Genomic DNA, 20255 nt, shown 5'->3' with positions numbered 1-20255 from the left:
GGGCGGCTGAGAGCCTGGCTGACTTTCTCTGGCGGAAGGGGGAAGGAAATCTCCGACCGCACTGAACCCCAGTTCTGACTGCACTGAACCCCAATTCCGGGCGAACCCCTGGGGACCCATGCTCTTACGGGGGGAGTCTGGACTCTGGGGCGGAGACTCGAGCAGGGAAAGGCAGAAGTCTGAAGGCGCGCGCGGGCCAGTGCGCACAAAGACTGCGGAGGTTGCCACAGGCTTTCCCTAGTGGAAGGGAGTCAGAGGATCCTGACAGCACTGAGCCCCAGTTCTGACTGCACTGAACCCCAGTTCCAGGCGAGCCCCTGGGGACCCACGCTCTTGTGGGGGGAGTCTGGACTCTCAGGGGGAGACTCGAGCTGGGGAAGGCGGAGGACTGAAAGCGCACATGCGCGCAAGGGCAAGGCTGACAGGAAGCCAAGACTGAGACTCCACACCATCCAAGCTGAGCACAGAGCCTATTGCAATTTGGCAAGTCTAATCCTATAAGGCTGTCTCCAGCACCGAACTTCTCCCAGCATAGACACAGCTGATCCTTACAGCCAACTGGCCCGGAGGTCAATTCTTCCCAGTGATACCAACAACAATAAAGACTTAATTACAACAAGGCTGTACACACAGTCCACAAAGGGGTGCACCAAGAGTGTCCACCTCAGGTTAACTGGGGAAGCAGATCCACTGGGCCATATTGAAAACCTAGCACAAATATCTACCTTACCAACTCAGGGAATCAGTGAAAATGCGGGGTCAAAGAATCAGATCACAAACGAAAGAAATGGAGGAAAACAAACGACTGGATATAGAATTCAAAACCACGGTTATAAGACTTTTTAAGAATATCCTAGAAAAGGCCGATAAATATAACGAGACCCTCGAAGATATGAAAAAGGACCAACTAGAAATTAAACATACACTGACTGAAATAAAAAATATTATACAGAGACCCAGAAACAGAATAGAGGAACACAAGAATCAAGTCAAAGAATTGAAATACAAAGAAGCAAAAAACACTCAACTGAAAAAGCAAAAAGCAAAAAAAAAAAAAATCCAAAAAGTTGAAGATAATGTAAGAAGACTCTGGGACAACTTCAAGCGTACCAACATCAGAATTATGGGGGTGCCAGAAGAAGAGAGAGAGCAAGATACTGAAAACCTATTTGAAGAAATAATGACAGAAAACTTCCCCCACCTGGTGAAAGAAATAGACTTACAAGTCCAGGAAGCACACAGAACCCCAAACAAAAGGAATCCAAAGAGGACCACACCAAGACACATCATAATTAAAATGCCAAGAGCAAAAGACAAAGAGAGAATATTAAAAGCAGCAAGAGAAAAACAGTTAATTACCTACAAGGGAGCACCCATACGATTGTCAGCTGACTTCTCAACAGAAATTATGCAGGCCAGACGGGAGTGGCAAGAAATTTTCAATGTGATGAATAGCAAGAACCTACAACCAAGATTACTCTACCCAGCAAAGCTATCATTCAGAATTGAAGGGCAGATAAAGAGCTTCACAGATAAGAAAAAGCTAAAGGAGTTCATCACCACCAAACCAGTATTATATGAAATGCTGAAAGGTATTCTTAAAGAAGAGGAAGAAGAAAAAAGTAAAGAGAAAAATTATGAACAACAAATACATATCTATCAACAAGTGAACCTAAAAATCAAGTGAATTAAAAACCTGAGGAACAGAATAATCTGGTGAATATAACAGAATCAGGGGCATAGAAAGGGAGTGGACTGATAATTCTCAGGGGGAAAGGGGTATGGGGGGTTCATGAAGAGAATGGACAAAAATCATACACCTATGGATGAGGACAGTGGGGGGGAGGTAAGGGCAGAAGGTGTGGTGGGAAATGGGTGGAGGGGAGCTATGGGGGGAAAAAGGAGAAACAATTGTAATAATCTGAATAAAGATTTATTTTAAAAATAAATAAATAAATAAAAGAAAAGAAAATGAAAAAAAAATAAAAGAATAAAATAAAAATATCCCTAGCCTCATTAAGAAAAAACTCACACTAGTTCTTGAAGCACAGAGTCCCAAACAAGATGAACCCTGAGAGACCCACACCAAAACACAGAATAATTAAAATGGAAAAGATTAAAGACAAAGAGAGAATCTTAAAAGTAGCAAGAGAGAGGCAGTTAGTTACCTACAAGGGAGTTCTGATAAGGCTGCATTGAAAAGGAAGGACCTGCAGACAAAACTACTCTAACCAGTAAAGTTACCATTAAAAACTGAAGGCAAAATAAAAAGCTTCTTAGGCAAAAAAATAGGCTAAAGTAGTTCATTACAACCAAATGAACCTTGTAAGTAATGTTAAAGGGACTGCTTTAAGAAAAAGAAACAGAGAGAGAGGAACGTAGATATGAAAAATAAAATCACAGTAAATAAGTACCTATCTATAATAATAAAAGCATAATATGATAATTAGACTAGACATCCTTTCAGACAAACTTCTGAACAAAGCAAGGGCTATGAGGAAGCCGAGCTCCTGGGTGCCAGAGGGAAGCCAGTGTCGGCAGTCACAGGAAGGAAGGCCTAATCTTGCACAAATTTCGTGCATCGGGCCTCTAGTCAATAATAATATTAAATGTAAATGGATTAAATGTTCCAATAAAAATACATAAGGTGCCGAAACCGGTTTGGCTCAGTGGATAGAGCGTCGGCCTGCGGACTGAAAGGTCCCAGGTTCGATTCCGGTCAGGGGCATGTACCTTGGTTGTGGGCACGTCCCCAGTGGGGGGTGTGCAGGAGGCAGCTGATCGATGTTTCTCTCTCATCGATGTTTCTGACTCTCTATCCCTCTCCCTTCCTCTCTGTAAAAAATCAATAAAAAATTTATAAAAAAAAAATACATAAGGTAACTAAATGGATAACAACCCATGACCCATTTATACACTGTCTACAAGAGACCCACCTAAGAACAAAAGATTCACAAAGACTGAAAGTGAAGGTATGGAAAAAATATTCCATGCAAATGGAAACCAAAAAGAAACTGGGGTAGCAATACTTGTATCTGACAAAATAGACTTCAAAACAAAGGCCATAGCAAGAGATAAACAAAGGCATTACATAATACTAAAAGGATAAATCCAACAAGAGGATGTTACCCAGGTAAACGTATATATACCCAATATGGGAGCATTTATGTATATAAGAAACATTTTCTGGAATTTAAGGGAGTGAGCAGCAGTACAGTCATAGTAGGAAACTTTAACACCCCACATCAACACTGAATAGATCTTCCAGACAAAAAATCAAAAAGGAAACAGGTACCTTAAATGACACAATAGATAAAATGAATTTAATCGATATTTACAGAACATTCCATCCCAAAGCAAGCAGAATATACAGTTTTCTCAAATGCACATGAAACATTCTCAAAGACAGACCACATGTTAGGATACAAATTAAGTCTTAAAAAATTCAAAAAGAGTGAAAGATAGACCACATATTTGGACACAACTTAAGTCTTAACAAATTCAAAAAGAGTGAAATCATCTTCTCAAATCACAATGACATGAAACTAGAAATCAGCTACAATTTTAAACACCCCAAAACATTCAAACACATGGAAGCTAAATAGCATGTTATTAAATAATGAATGTGTTACCAAAAAGATCAAGGAAGAGATAAAAATATTACCTGGAAACAAATGAAAATGAATACACAACAATCCAAAATCTATGGGACCCAGCAAAAGCAATCCTTAGAGGAACATTCATAGCATTACAGCCCTACCTCAAGAAACCAGAACAACATCAAATAAAAAATCTAATCCTATACCTAAAAGAACTAGACAAAGAACAACAAACAGCTCAGAAAAAAGAAGAAAATAATAAATATTAGAGCAGAAATAAATTACATACAGACTTAAAAAAATGCAAAAGATAAATGAAACCAAGAGCTGATTCTTTGAAAAAATAAAATAAACAAGATTGATGAATCTTTAACCAGATTCATCAAGAAATAATAAGAGAGGCCCCAAATAAATAAAACCAGAAATGAATGAGCAGAAGTAAAAATTGATATCACAGCCCTAACCATTTTAGCTCACTAGGTAGAGCATCGGACTGTGGATCAAAGGGTCCTGGGTTTGATTCCGGTCATGGGCATGTACATTTGTTTCAGGCTCCTCTCCAGCTGGAGTCCTGGTCGAGGCTCCTGCAGGAGGCAACCAATCAATGTGTTTCTCTCACATTGTTGTTTCTCTTTGTCTTTCCTTCTCTCTTCCACTCTCCCTAAAAATCAATGGAAAAATATCCTCAGGTGAGGATTAACAAAAAAACAGAAATACAAAGGACTGCAAGAAAATCCTATGAACAACTATGCAAACAAATTGGACAACCCAAGAGAAAAGGACAAATTCCTAGAAACATACCATTTTCTAAAACTGAATCAAAAAGAATCAGAAAACCTGAATAGACAGATAACAACAAATGAAATTGAAGCAGTAAACAAAATTCATGGAACAGATTACTTCACTGGTGAATTTTAGCAAATATTCAGAGAACTACTAATAACTATTCACCTAAAACTATTCCAAGAAATTCAAAAAGAGGGAAGACTTCAAAGATCTTTTTATGAGGCCAGCATTATTCCAATTCTAAAACCACATAAAGATACTACAAACAAAGAAAACTATAGGCCAATATCCCTGATGAGCATAGATACTAAAATCCTCAACAAAATTTTAGCTAATGAGATCCAAACAATACATTAAAAAAATAATACACCATGACCAAATGGGGTTTATTCCAGGTATGCAAGGTTGGTACAATATTTGCAAAATGATACATCACAAAAACAAAATGAAGAATAAAAATCACATGTCAATAGATGCAGAAAAAGCATTTGATAAAATCCAGCAGCCATTTATGATAAAACTCTCAGCAAAGTGGGAATAGAAGAATCATACCTCAACATAATAAAGGACATATATGACAAACCTACAGCAAACATCATACTCAATAGACAAAACGTAACAACGTTTCCCTTAAGATTAGGAACAAGACAGGGATGTCCACTTTCACCACTCTTATTCAACAAAGAACTAGAAGTCTTAGCTACGGTGATCAGACAAAAAGAAATAAAAGGCACCTAAATTGGAAAAAAGAAAGTAAAACTGTCATTATTCATAGACGACATGATATTGTACATAGAAAACCCCAAAGACTCTACCCCCCAAAAAAAAAACCCAACAAAAATCCTGGATCTAACAAATGAATTTTGCAAAGCAGATACAAAATAAATATACAGAAATTAGTGGCATTTTTATACACCAATAATGAACTCTCAGAAAGAGAACCTGAGGAAGCAATTCCATTTAATATTATAACAACAAAAAATAATGTACCTAAAAATATATTTGACCAAAGAGGTAAAAAACAAACAAACAAACAAAAAAAATAAAAACCTGTACTCAGAAAACTATGTGACATTGAAGAAATTGACACAAACAAGTGGAAGCATATACTGTGTTCATGGATTAGAAAATTAACATCATTAAAATGTCCATGCTACCCAAAGCAATCTATAGATTCAATACAATTCCTATTTCAATACCAATGGCATACTTCAGAGATCTAAACAAATATTCCAAAATTTTATATAGAACCAAAAATGACCCAATCACCCCAGCAATCTTCAGAATGAAGAACAAAGTTGGAGGGAATCACAATACCAGATATCAAACTATACTACAAAGCCATTGTAATCAAAACAGCCTGGTACTGCCTGGCCAAGGTTGCAGAGTGGTTAAGCATCGACATATGAACCAGGAGGTCATGGTTTGATTCCCAGTCAGGCCACATGCTTGGGTTGCAGGCTAGATCCCCAGTAGGGGGCAATTAATGATTCTCATCATTGATGTTGCTCTCTCTCTCTCTCTCTCTTTTTCTCCCTTCCTCTTTGAAATCAATAAAAACACATTCAAAAAAAAAAAAAAAAACAGCCAGGAGAGGTGGCGGGGGCCGGGGGGGGGGCTTGCATACATGCATATTAGCATAACCAATGGACAGGGACACTAGTGTGGTGGGGGCTTGTCCTGGGGAGAAGGGGTTAAGGGGGGGGGTCAATCGGGGGAAAAAGGAGATATATGTAATACTTTAAACAATAAAAAAATGAAATATAAACTTGAAACATAACAACAACAACAACAAAACAGCCCAGTACTGGCATAAGAACAGGCATATAGATAATGGAAAAAAACAGAGAACCCAGAAATCAACCCCTACCTTTATGGTTAATTAATATTTGACAAAGTAGGTAAGAGCATACAATGGAGTAAAGACAGTCTTGTCAATAAATAGTGTTGGGAAAATTGGACAGGTACATGCAAAAAAATGAAACTAGACCACCAACTTAAACCACACGCAAGAAAAACTCAAAATGGGTAAAACACTTAAATGTAATTTGCAAAACCATAAAAATCCTAGAAGAAACCAAATGTAGTAAAATCTCAGACATCTCTCATATCAGAATCTTTGCCAATATATCTCCTATGGCAAGAGAAACAAGGGCAAATTTTTAAAAAATGGAGCTACATAAAACTAAAAAGCTTCTGCACAGCAAAAGAAACCTTCAACAAAATGACAAAAGAACCCACTGTATGGGAGAATATATTTGCCAATGACACATCTAATAAGGCGTTAATTTCTAATATTTGTACAGAACTTATACAACTTAACACAAGGAAGACAAACAATCCAATTTAAAAATGGGCAAAGGACCTGAATAGACACTTCTCTGAAGAGGACATACAGATGGCTAAGAGAAATATGAAAAAATGCTCAACATCACTAATTATCAGGGAAATGCAAGTTAAAAGTACAAAGGGATATCACCTCACACCTGCCAGAATGTTTACCAACAATAAATCAACAAACAAGTGCTGGTGAGAATGTGGAGAAAAGGGAACCCTACTGCATTATTGGTGGTAATGCAGACTGGTGTAGCCACTGTGGCAAACAGTATGAAGTTTCCTCAAAAATATTAAAAATGGGACTTTCTTTTGACCCAGCAATCCCATTTTTTGGAGTATATCCTAAGAATCCCAAAACACCAATAAAAAAAATATATATATGCACCCCCATGTTCATAGCAGCATTATTTACAATAGCCAAGATCCAGAAACAGCCCAAGTGCCCATCAGTAGATGAGTGGATAAAAAGCTGTGGTACAGGGAGAAGGAAGATGGCAACCAGCAAACTGGCAGGGAAAGAGAGTGTGTGAGAGAATGAGGAAGCGAAAGAGGAGTGTGTGGATGTGTGTGGTGAGTGTGTGTGTGAGCTAGATCCTGCAGGACTTTCAGGGGCTGGTGGACTGGGATGTCTCAGACTGTGAAACCCTGCTGCCACTGCAAACACTCCCGGGCAGCCCTTGCTGGCACAGAAACCATGCCATCTTGAAGGGAAGAACTGCTGTGACTAGGATCCTAGCCTCACCACCACCCAGACTGGCCTCAGATGCAAACCGGGACCCTACAGCCACTCTGGACAAAGACGTGCTACCACAGCTGCAGACCCAGGGACACCAAGACTCCAGACATCCCGGCTGCAGATTTCTGTGAGTCACAGAGCACAACCCCCTCCCCTCCAGCCTGCCTCAGTGGCAAAGGGCCTGCGTGACCCGTGATGTATGAGCGGGCCTCCCACCAACACCAGGCATCCCAGAAACACCGGGCATCTGTGCAACCCCGCCGCACTAGCAGGCCAGGAACTCAGATTATCAGTGCACTTGCAAGGCTGCACTGAGCATCAGTAACTTTGTTTCTCTGCACGCACAAGCGGGGACTCTGTTTCTCGTCGCATGCACACACTTGGACTCTGATTATCGGCGCTTGTGGACTGATTCTTGATGCCATGCAAGGCCACACTGAGCACTAATGACTTTGATTCTTGGCACACACACGTGAGGACTCTGTTTCTCATCGTGTGCTCATGGGGACTCTGATTATTGGAGAGGGCACGAGGCCACACCGAATGCCAGAGACTCTGATTCTCAATTCTTGGCATGTGCACATGGGGACTCTGATTCCCAGCGCTTGCTTGGGGACTCTGATTTTCAGTGCACACACACAGGGACTCTGTTTTTCAGCACGCACATGCAGGGACGCTAATTGTAGGTGTGCGCGTGGAGTCACACCAAGCACCAGTGACTCTGATTCTCGGCACATGCGGGGACCCTGATTCTCAGTGCATGCATGAGGCTGCACTGGGTGCCTGTGACTGTGATTCTTGACACAGGCACGAGGGGACTCTGATTCTTGATGTGCATGGCTCTTGCCAAACCATAGAAGCCACACATCTTGGTGTCTGAGCTCTTCAGTGACTCTCAGGTGGCGTGACACTCCTGCAATATATGGTTCAGGCCCCCGCATCTTGCCACTTGGACCATCTGGTGAGAGCTAGAATGAGGAGACAATGAAACAATCCCCAAAGGAAAGAAAAAGAGGCATCACCAAGAAAGGAAATAAGTAAAACGGAGGCATGAAATATGTCAGAAAAAGAATTCAGAGAAATTGTCAAACAGTTCATAAACGAGATGAATGAAAAAATCAATAACCTATGCAAAAATCAGGAAGAAATCAAAAGTGATATAGCTACAATCAAAAACGCAATGGAAGGTTTCAACAGTAGACTAGGAGAAGCGGAGGACCAAATTAGTGAGTTAGAATATAAAGCAGAGAAACAAGCCCAATCTGAACAGCAACTGGAGAAAAAAATTAAAAAGCAGGAGGAGAGCCTAAGGGAGCTTTGGGAAACACAAAATGAAGTAACATACATAAAATAGGGGTGCCAGAAGGACAAGAAGAGCAACAAGGACTAGAGAATCTATTTGAAGAAATAATGACAGAAAACTTCCCTGATATGGGGAAGAAAAGAGGCACACAACCACAGAGAGTCCCAAGCAAGATGAACCCGAAAAGACCCACACCAAGACACATCGTAATTACAATGGCAAACATTAACATCAAAGAGAGAATCTTAAAGGCTGCAAGAGAGAGACAGAGTTACCTACAAAGGATCTCCCAGCAGATTATCAAATGATTTCTCAACAAAAACTCATCAAGCCAGAAGGGAATTGAATGAAGTACACAAAGAGATGCAAAGCAAAGGTCTGAATCCAAGAACACTCTATCCAGCAAGGCTATCAATCAAAATTGAAGGGGAAATCAGGAGCTTTGCAGACAAAAAAAAAAACAAAAAACAAAAAACAAAAAACAACAAAAACAAAACAAAACAAAAAAACTAAAGGAGTTTATCATTACCAAGCCAGCAATGCAATAAATGCTAAAGGGAATGCTGTAAAAAGAAGAAATAGAAAGGGAAGAAGGAACACAGGCATAAAGAATAGAAATGGCTACAAACAGGTACCTATCAATAATAACATTGAATGTAAATAGATTAAATACTCCAATCAAAAGACATCCAGTGACTGAATGGATAAGAAAACATGACTCGAGGAAAGAAGATGGCTGCCGACGGGAAGGCAGACTACAAGACAGTGTGTGAGAAAACAAAAGAGTGTGTGGTCGCATGGGGAGTGTTTGTTGGTGAGTTGAGGGACAGCTATACTCCAGGAGACTGTGGGGGACTGCCGGATGGGGCTCCCCAGACCGGGCAGCCCCCACTGCTGCTGGGTTCCCTCCCGGAGCGACCGGCTCGGATGCGAAGACTGCACCATCTTGAAGGGGAAAGTGGATGTTATCGGAAGCCTAAAAAGCCCGGGGAATCTACAACTACGGCACCCACTGAACAGCTGTGAAACCTGAGAACACCGGTCCCCAAGTGGCACAAGCACATGGATTCAGAGGAGCTCTACAGTCCCTCACGGAAAGGTCAGATTTCCCTTGGGATAAGGTGAGGTCTGTGGTCCCAGCAGGAGAGAGAAACGTGCACGGCGGGAGCTGGAGGACGTAGGGAAGTCTGTGCCTAGAAAAATCCGCAGCTGTTGGGGCTGGCGTGATCTGTGAATGTGGAAAGGGGTCTGCAGAGCTGCTAACTGAAGGAAATTCTAAAAAGCAACCCATTTTGATCTGGGTGCAAAAGGACAGCCTAAAAATTTTAAAAAGTGCGCCGGCTGGTTAGACCCAAGGAGAAAAAAGACTGCACAGACTTGCACGCAGCCCTGGAGTTTGCACACTTACTCTGGCACTTTTCTTTTTTTCCCCTTTAAATCCTTGCTTTTGATTACTAAGCCCAGTATATAGGATTACCCAATTGGGGACACTCTAAGAGACTGCAGGGAGAAGTTGTTTTTATGGAACCTGGGGATCAGAGCAGGAAATAACCATCAGAGAACAAACTCTGGGGCAACCCACTACCCCAAACCGGTATTAAGTGCCACAGGGAAAACAAAATCTAAACACAAGCTAGAGAGGACCCATAGACCCAGAAGTCAATCCTGAAACACTGACACCCAGGGGTTGAATCACAAATTGACACTTGTGTAAACACAAATAAAGAAATAAAAGAAATAAAGACGTACTGCCTGCTTAAAAATCAAGACTAGCTTACAACACTGAGGAGCAGTGGAACACAGGGAACTTCAATACTGTCCTGACTAGGAAACAGGCATGCCAAACAGAACAGTAGAGGAAGTGAATGACCTTCACTACTGCACATTTTTAATTTTTTTCTCATCTTTTACTAAAGAAACTAATTTTTTTCTTTTTTCCTCACTTGATTTTATATTTTTATTTTTATTTTTATTTTATTTTTTTGACATTTGCTCTCTTTTATTTGTTAGTTACAAAATCTCATTTTTGACTGGACTCAGACTTAGAGGTAGAAGCTCTCAGAGAGGACAGTCTACGTCTCTTCACAATCTGCTCCTGGCGTTTTTCTTTGGCCTCCTTCATTCTCTTAGCCAAAAGTTTAGCATATTCTGAGGCCTCTTCCTTGTTCTTCTTAGTACGTTGTTTTTTCAGAGCAATACGCCTGCGTTTGTGCTGCAGGACACGTGGAGTAACAAGACGCTGAATCTTGGGTGCTTTAGTCCTAGGTTTCTTACCTTCTTTGTTTAGAGGCTTTCTCACAACATATTTTAGGACATCATCTTCTTTAGAGAGATTGAAAAGTTTGCGGATTCTGCTGGCTCTTTTGGGTCCCAGGCGACGAAGCACAGTGGTATCAGTGAGACCAGGAATATCTTTCTCCCCTTTTTTTAAAATGACCAAGTTGAGAACACTGAGATTAGCATCCACAATGCAACCCCGAACAGATTTGCGTTTTCTCTCTCCAGTCCTCCTCGGTCTGTAACAGGAGTGCCCCTTACTCAGCAGCACGCGGACTCGGCCATGGGTCAAGACACCCTGCTTCATGGGGAAACCTTGTTTGTCGTTCCCACCACTGATTTGAACCACATAACCCTTCCATTCTTCACCCAGAACGTCAGCAACAACTTCTGTGGCCATACGCTTCTCATAAAAGGTACGAAGTTTGTGTTCATTGTCCACTTCAATGAGTTTCTGGCAGCCAGTGGCTGGGAAAGAGATGTTGAGCTTCATCCTGAAGCTGCCAACAGCCTCGGAGGCGCCACGAAAAAGAGCGATTTTATCTTTTTAATTATTACATTTCTATTTTCAATCAGTATTATTACTACTACTATTTTACCTTTTTTTTTAAAAAAAAAGTGTCATTTTATTTTCTCTTTATTTTACTTTGGGATTAGTGTTCTACCTTCTATTTTCATCTTTCCTTTAGCATCATTTGACTCTATCTCAACTTTACCTTTATGCCAACACTCTCTTCCTCACTTTTCCCCTTTTGTTGTCCTGTTTCCCTTACCCTATTCCTGCTTTAGATTTTCCCTATTCCTTCTTTTTACCCCCTGTTAATATTTCACCTCACTTATATATCTCATTTCCAATACCCTGCTCCAACTCCATACACACCTCTCTCTTCTCTTTTTTCACTATCCAAAATTTTTTTTCTCTCTGTCCTTTTGTTGTTGTTTGCTTGATTGTTGATTATAGCGGGTTTTTTTTTTATTCTTGTTTGTGAGATTGTTTTGCTATTTCTTTTTTGTTTTGTTTTGTTTTTGTTTCTTTTTTGCTTCTGTTTTCCCTCACCTCTCTTGATATTAGTTGTTGTTTGTAGTTTGCATTCATCTCCAGGTTCTTGTTGCTGGCATTTGCTGGGATAAGTGGCTGTTCTATTGGAGTTTTCTCCCCATATACATAGTTTTTTCCCCTCTTCTTTCTTATTCTCTTTCTTTTCTCTCTTACTTTTTTTTCCTTTTCCCAATTTCATTTTTGCACCTGTTTTTTCTCTCTTCTTCTTTCTCTCTTATCCTCTAATTCGCCTTTCTCTGGTGGTCACCTTTATTTGGGGTTATTAATACATTTGTGTTCAGTGCCTGGTGCATTGTACCTTGTTGTGTTGTATTTTGTGCCTTTAAATCAATGCAGGAGAGAGAGAACTACAAAACCAGACACCCGGAGAAGAGAGATCATGGGGAGACAAAGAAACAGCCTGCATATGAAAAAAAGGCAGGCATCACCAGAAAAGGAAGTAAACAAAATGGAGGCAAGCAACCTGTCAGAGAAAGAAATCAGAAAAATGGTCGTAAGGTGGATGAAAAGAATGGAAGACAAATTCGACAATATGTGTAAGAACCAAGAGGAAATGAAAAATGACATCGCTGCTGTAAAGAACTCAATAGAAAGCATCAACAGTAGACTAGAAGAAGCAGAGGACCGCATCACTGAGCTAGAAGACAAGGTAGGAAAAAATACCCAAGTAGAGCAGCTTCTAGAAAAAAAATTAAAATGCAGGAGGAGAGCCTAAGGGAACTTTGGGACAACACAAAACAAAACAACATCTGAATAATAGGGGTGCCAGAAGGAGAGGAAACTAAGCAAGGAATACAAAACTTGTTTGAAGAAATAACGACAGAAAACTTCCCTGATATATGGAAGAAAAAACCCCACAAATACAGGAAGCTCACAGAGTCCCAAGCAAAATGAACCCCAAAAGACTGACACCAAGGCACATTATAATAAAATTGGCAAACACCAACGACAAAGTAATAATCTTAAAAGCAGCCAGAGAGAGACAGAAAGTTACCTACAAAGGATCCCCTATCAGACTAGTGACTGATTTCTCAACAGAAACACATCAGGCCAGAAGGGAATGAAATGAAATATACAAAGTCATGCAAAAGAAGGGTCTGAATCCAAGAATACTGTACCCAGCAAGGCTATCAATCAAAATTGAAGGTGAGATCAGGAGCTTCACAGACAAAAAAGGACTACAGGAGTTTATTACCACCAAACCAGTAATGCAAGAAATGCTAAAGGATCTGCTGTAAAAAAAGAAATAGGAAGCAAAGAAGGAACACAGGAGTAAAGAATAAAAATGGCGAGAAACAAGTATCTATCAATAATAACTTTAAATGTAAATGAATTAAGTGCCCCAATCAAAAGACATAGGGTACCAGATTGAGTAAGAAAACATGACCTATATATCTGGTGTCTACAAGAAACCCACCTCAGAAAAAAAGACGCACACAGACTGAGGGTGAAGAGATGGAAAAAGGTTTTTCAGGCGAATGGAAATGAAAAAAAAGCTGGGGTAGCAATACTTATATCTAACAAATTAGATCTCAAAGTGAAGGACATAAAAAGAGATAAGGAAGACCACTTCATAACAATAAAGGGAGCAATCCAACAAGAAGAAATAATTCTGGTAAACATATATGCACCCAATACAGGAGCACCCAAATACACAAATAAAACTACTGGAGGATATAAAGGGAGAGATTGACAGCAATACAATCATAGTAGGGGACTTTAATACCTCATTATCACCACTGGACAAATCCTCTAAACAAAAAATCAGCGAAGAAACATCAATCCTAAATGACTCACTAGACCAGATGGAATTAATTGACATCTTAGGAACATTTCACCCCAAAGCCACAGAATATACATTCTTCTCAAGTGCACATGGGTCATTTTCAAAGACAGACCATATATTGGGTCACAGGCAAAGTCTCTTCAAATTCAAGATGATAGAAATCATATCAAGCATCTTCTCAGATCACAATGGCATAAAACTGGAAATAAACTACAATACAAACAATCCAAAAAAAAAAAAAAACCACACACACACACACACACAACCAAACACACGGAGACTAAATAGCATGCTATTAAATAATGTCTGGGTTACCAGAGAGATCAAAGAGGAAATAAAAACATCAAGGCAACAAACGACAATGAAAAAAAAAAAAACCAATCCAAAATCTATGGGGCACAGCGAAAGCAGTCTTGAGAGGGAAGTTCATAGCTCTACAAGCCTACTGCAAAAAACAAGAAAGGAAGGTAATAAATTATCTAACCCTACAAATCAAAGAGTTAGAAAGAGAGCAACAAGAAAAGCCCAGTGTAAGCAGAAGGAAGGAAATAATAAACATCAGAGCGGAGATAAACGACATAGAGACCAAAAAAACAATACAAAAGATCAACAAAACCAAGAGCTGGTGCCTTGAAAGGATAAACAAGATTGATGAACCTCTAGCCAGGCTCACCAAGAAGCAAAGAGAGAGGACCTAAATAAACACAGTCAGAAACGAAAGAGGATAAATAACAACAGACCCTACAGAAATACAAAGGATTGTTAAGAATACTATGAACAACACTATGCCAACAAACTGGACTACCTGGAGGAAATGGACATATTCCTAGAAAAATACAACCTTCCAAAACTCAATCAGGAAGAATCTAAACACCTCAATAGGCCAATAACTATGGAAGAAATTGAAGCAGTCATCAAAAAGCTTCCAGAAAACAAAAGCCCGGGGCCTGACGGCTTCACAGGGGAGGTTTACCAAACATTCAAGGAAGAACTAAAACCTATCCTCCTCAGACTATTCCAAAAAATTCAAGAGGAAGGAACACTTCTAAGCTCATTCTATGAAGCCAGCATCACCCTAATACCAAAACCAGATAAAGACAACACAATGAAAGAGAATTACAGACCAATATCCCTCATGAACATAGATGCCAAAATCCTCAACAAAATTCTAGCAAATCGGATCCAGCAGTACATCAGAAAGATCATACACCATGACCAAGTAGGATTTATCCCAGGGATGCAAAAATAGTACAATATCTGCAAATCAATAAATGTGATACATCACAAAAACAAATTAAGAGATAAAAACCACAGTCATATCAATTGATGCAGAAAAAGCATTTGACAAAATCCGACACCCTTTCTTGATAAAAACTCTCAACAAGGTGGGAATAGAAGGATCATACCTCAACATAATAAAAGCTATATATGATAAACCCACAGCCAACATCATACCCAATGGGCAAAAACTAAAACCATTTCCCCTAAGAACAGGAACAAGACAGGGATGCCCATTCTCACCACTCCTGTTTGACATAGTACTGGAATTATTAACCATTGCAATTAGACAAGAAGAAGTAATAAAAGGCATCCATATTGGAAAAGAAGCAGTAAAGCTGTCCTTATTTGCAGATGACATGATATTGTACCTAAAAAACCCAAAAAACTCCATGAAATAATTATTAGACTTAATAATTGAATTTGGCAATGTAGCAGTATACAAAATTAACGCCAAGAAATCTATGGCATTTCTATACACCAATAGTGAACTTACAGAAAGAGATGCTAAAAAAGCAATTCCATTTACCATTGCACCAAAAAAATTAAGATACCTAGGAATAAACTTAACTAAGGAGGTAAAAGACCTATACGTGGAAAACTACAGGACACTGAAAAAATAGATAGAGGAAGACATAAACAGATGGAAGAACATACCATGTTCATGGTTTGGGAGAATCAACATCATTCAAATGTCCATACTACCCAAAGCAATCTATAGATTCAATGCACTCCCCATTAAAATATCAATGGCATATTTCACAGACCTAGAAAGAAATCTCCAAAAATTCATCTGGAATAAAAAAAGACCACAATAGCCACAGTAATCGTGAGAAAGAAGATCAAAGTAGGTGGGATCTCAATACCAGATTTCAAGCAGTATTATAAAGCCACTGTTCTCAAAACTGCCTGGTATTGGCACAAGAACATTCATATAGACCAATGGAATAGAAGAGAGAACCCAGAAATCGACCGAAACCACTACGCTCAATTAATATTTGACAAAGGAGGCATGAACATACAATGGAGTCAAGACAGTCTCTTCAATAAATGGTGCTGGGGAATTGGACAGATACATGCAAAAAAATGAAACTAGACCACCAACTTACACCATACACAAAAATAAACTCAGAATGGATCAAGGACCTAAACATAAGACGGGAAACCATAAAAATACTATAGGAATCCACAGGCAGAGAAATCTCAGACATATGCCAAAGCAATTTCTTCACCGATACCGCTCTTAGGGCAATGGAAACTAAAGAGAAAATAAACAAATGGGACTACATCAAAATAAAAAGCTTTGCACAGCAAAAGAAACCATCAACAAAACAACAAGAAAGCCCACTGTATGGGAGAACATATTTGGAAATGTTATCACTGATAAAGGTTTAATCTCCAACATCTACAGGGAACTTATACAACTTAATAAAAGAAAGATAAATGATCAAATAAAAAAATGGGCAACAGACCTAAATAAAATCTTTTCAAAAGAAGGAAGGCCAAGAGACATATGAAAACATGCTCAAAGTCACTAATTATCCAAGAGATGCAAATCAAAACGACAATGAGGTACCATCTCACACCTGTCAGAATGGCGATCATCAACAAATCAACAAATGACAAGTGCTGGTGAGGATGCGGAGAAAAAAGAACCCTCATGCACTGCTGCTGGGAATGCGGATTGGTGCAGCCACAGTGGAAAACAGTATGGAGTTTCCTCAAAAAACTAAAAATGGAACTCCCATTTGACCCAGTAATCCCACTTCTAGGAATATATTCCAAGAAACTAGAAACACCAATCAGAAAGGATATATGCAGCCCTATGTTCATAGCAGCACAATTCACCATAGCTAAGATTTGGAAACAGCCTAAGTGCCCATCAGCAGATGAGTGGATTAGAAAACTATGGTACATCTACACAATGGAATACTATGCTGCCATAAATAGAAGGAATTACTACCATTTGTAGGCACCTGGATGGAATTAGAGAACATTATGCTAAGTGAAATAAGCCAGTCAATGAAAGAAAAATACCACATGATCTCACTCATTTATGGAAAATAAAGACTATTATAACCTGATGAACAAAAAGATAGATACAGAGGCAGTAAAGCACTGAACAGACTGTCAAATTACAGCAGGAAGGCTGGGGAGTGTTGGGGCTGGGGGGAAAGAGATCAACCAAAGGACTTGTATGCATGCATATAAGCACAACCAATGGACACAAGACACTGGGGCGTGGGATGAGGGCAAGCGACAGGAGTTAGGGGAGGCTGGGGGAAGATCAATGGGGAAAAAGGAAGGAGATATATGTACTTCTATATGTAATACTTTAAACAATAAAAAATAATAAAATAAAAAATAAAAATAAATAAATAAAATTTGAATTGGTAGACTAAGTAAAAAAAAAGAAAGAAAGAAAGAAAACATGACTCACCTCAGAATAAGGGAGTCACAGGGACTGAAAGTGAAAGAATGGAAAAAATATCTTTCAGGTAAATGGAAATGAAAAATACTGAGATAGCAATACTTATATCTGACAAAATAGACCTCAAATTGAAGACCATAAAAAGAGACAAGGGCTCCACTTCATAATTCTAAAGGGATTGATACAACAAGAGAATATAACTCTGGGGAGAAAAATTGGACAGATACATGCAAAAAAATAAAACTAGACCAACAACATACACAAAAATAAACTCAAAATCAATGAAAGACTTACATGTAAGACATGAAACCGTAAAAATCTTAGAAGAAATCATAGGCAGCAAAATGTCAGACATCTCTTGTAGAAATATATTTACTGATACATCTCCTAGAACAATGCAAACTAAGGAGAAAATAAACAAATAAAAAGCTTCTTCATAGCAAAACAAAACAAAAAGGAAGTCCACTATATGGGAGAACATATTTCCCAATGATACATCAGATAAAGGGTTAATCTCCAAGATTTATAGGGAACTCATACAACTTAACAAAGGAAGATAAACAATCCAATTTAAAACTGTGCAAAGGACCCTTTAGAGCACTAGATCAAGAGCAAGTGCTAGGAGCACTGTCTTACGGGGTACATTGTACTTCTGGAGACAGTAGACGAGTTCCATGGGTCGCACTGCTTTCTGTCGACTGTCCTGCATCTTCTCCAGCAGTAAGAGCAACTGGAAGGGGACATTTCTCCTCTGCTCTTCCACTCTCCTTGGTACTGTTACCCTGCCAAATTAGAACAGCCATGAACCTCCTGTTACAACAGTTCTCAATATTAGGTGCATACTAGAATCACTTGAAGAAACTTCCAAATTTCTCCATGTCCAGGCCACTCTGTAGAATAACTAAATCAGAATTTCTGGAGGTGGGACTCAGTTATCAAAATTTTTCAGTTTCCCAGATAATTTAAATGTACAGACAGGATTAAAAAACCCCATGGTTTTTAACCTCCTGAGAGGGTATCAGCACAACTGCTGCCTCACCACCTCTCTCTCCACTCTGCCTGACAATCACACTAAAATAAAAGGCAGATGCAGTAGGTCTTGTCTGGGTCTACAGTAAAGAGGGCATGCAGCACAATATCCATCCTGAAGCACCCCAAAGTGAAAAAGCAAATACTCAACTAGATCCTGGGAAGAAAGAGCAATATGAAGGTATGTCAGTGCATTTTAGAAATGATTTACTTCATTATAGGTATCTCAAAATTGTCCATGCCAATGGAAGGGGGGGAAAAATGGAAAACACGGGGCAGAAAAGAATGTGTAATAATACATATGCGTGTTGGCTTTGTTTGAAAAAATCAAGAGAGAAACTTTTGCATGTGCCTGCTGATTTATTCCTCCTTTGACACTGGTCTAGTCTCAATTTCTTTTTAATCAAATTGGCTGTCAATCTTGACTGCATTTTTATTTTATTTTTTAAATAAATCTTTATTCAGATTATTACAATTATTTCTCCTTTTTCCCCCCATAGCTCCCCTCCACCCAGTTCCCACCCCGCCTTCTGCCCTTACCTCCCCCCCACTGTCCTCATCCATAGGTGTATGATTTTTGTCCAGTCTCTTCTTGAACCCCCCATACCCTTTTCCCCCTGAAAATTATCACTCCACTCCCTTTCTATGCCCCTGATTCTATTATATTCACCAGATTATTCTGTTCCTCAGGTTTTTAATTCACTTGATTTTTAGGTTCACTTGTTGATAGATATGTATTTGTTGTTCATAATTTTTCTCTTTACTTTTTTCTTCTTCCTCTTCTTTAAGAATACCTTTCAGCATTTCATATAATACTGGTTTGGTGGTGATGAGCTCCTTCAGCTTTTTCTTATCTGTGAAGCTCTTTATCTGCCCTTCAATTCTGAATGATATCTTTGCTGGGTATTGTAATCTTGGTTGTAGGGTTCTTGCTATTCATCACATTGAAAATTTCTTGCCACTCCCGTCTGGCCTGCATAGTTTCTGTTGAGAAATCAGCTGACAGTCGTATGGGTGCTCCCTTGTAGGTAACTAACTGTTTTTCTCTTGCTGCTTTTAATATTCTCTCTTTGTCTTTTGCTCTTGGCATTTTAATTATGATGTGTCTTGGTGTGGTCCTCTTTGGATTCCTTTTGTTTGGGGTTCTGTGCGCTTCCTGGACTTGTAAGTCTATTTCTTTCACCAGGTGGGGGAAGTTTTCTGTCATTATTTCTTCAAATAGGTTTTCAGTATCTTGCTCTCTCTCTTCTTCTGGCACCCCCATAATTCTGATGATGGTACGCTTGAAGTTGTCCCAGAGTCTTCTTACACTATCTTCAACTTTTTGGATTTTTTTTTTTTTTTGCTTTTTGCTTTTTCGGTTGAGTGTTTTTTGCTTCTTTGTATTTCAATTCTTTGACTTGATTTTTGTGTTCCTCTTTTCTGTTTTTGGGTCTCTGTATTAATATTTTTTATTTCAGTCAGTGTATGTTGAATTTCTAGTTGGTCCTTTTTCATATCTTCGAGGGTCTCGTTATATTTATTGGCCTTTTCTAGGATATTCTTGAACAGTCTTATAACCGTGGTTTTGAATTCTATATCCAGTCGTTTGTTTTCCTCCATTTCTTTCGTTTGTGATCTGATTCTTTGACCC

At 39.2% G+C, this 20255-nt stretch overlaps 2 protein-coding genes across 2 annotated transcripts in view; both read right to left on the bottom strand.

Annotated features, from left to right (window-relative positions):
* The window catches only part of USP18 (ubiquitin specific peptidase 18), a gene marked incomplete at its 5' end in the record, with an annotated part of 53824 nt that overhangs the window by 17991 nt on the left and 15578 nt on the right, over positions 1 to 20255 (bottom strand). Inside the window, 1 exon segment of the mRNA XM_080660819.1 lies at positions 18230 to 18375. Within this exon segment, the coding sequence (XP_080516945.1) occupies positions 18230 to 18375 (146 nt within the window).
* LOC308244661 (small ribosomal subunit protein eS6-like) lies at positions 10749 to 11564 on the bottom strand. The gene has a single exon (XM_080660820.1). It carries the CDS (start codon positions 11529 to 11531, stop codon positions 10782 to 10784), a length of 750 nt encoding a protein of 249 aa, XP_080516946.1. The 5' UTR covers positions 11532 to 11564; the 3' UTR covers positions 10749 to 10781.

The sequence above is a fragment of the Plecotus auritus genome, assembly GCF_963455305.1.
Source record: "Plecotus auritus genome assembly, chromosome: 3".
NCBI classification, from domain to species: Eukaryota; Metazoa; Chordata; class Mammalia; order Chiroptera; family Vespertilionidae; genus Plecotus; species Plecotus auritus.
The sequence above is the reverse complement of the archived record's forward strand: the minus strand, read 5'-3'. Positions and strand labels throughout refer to the sequence as shown.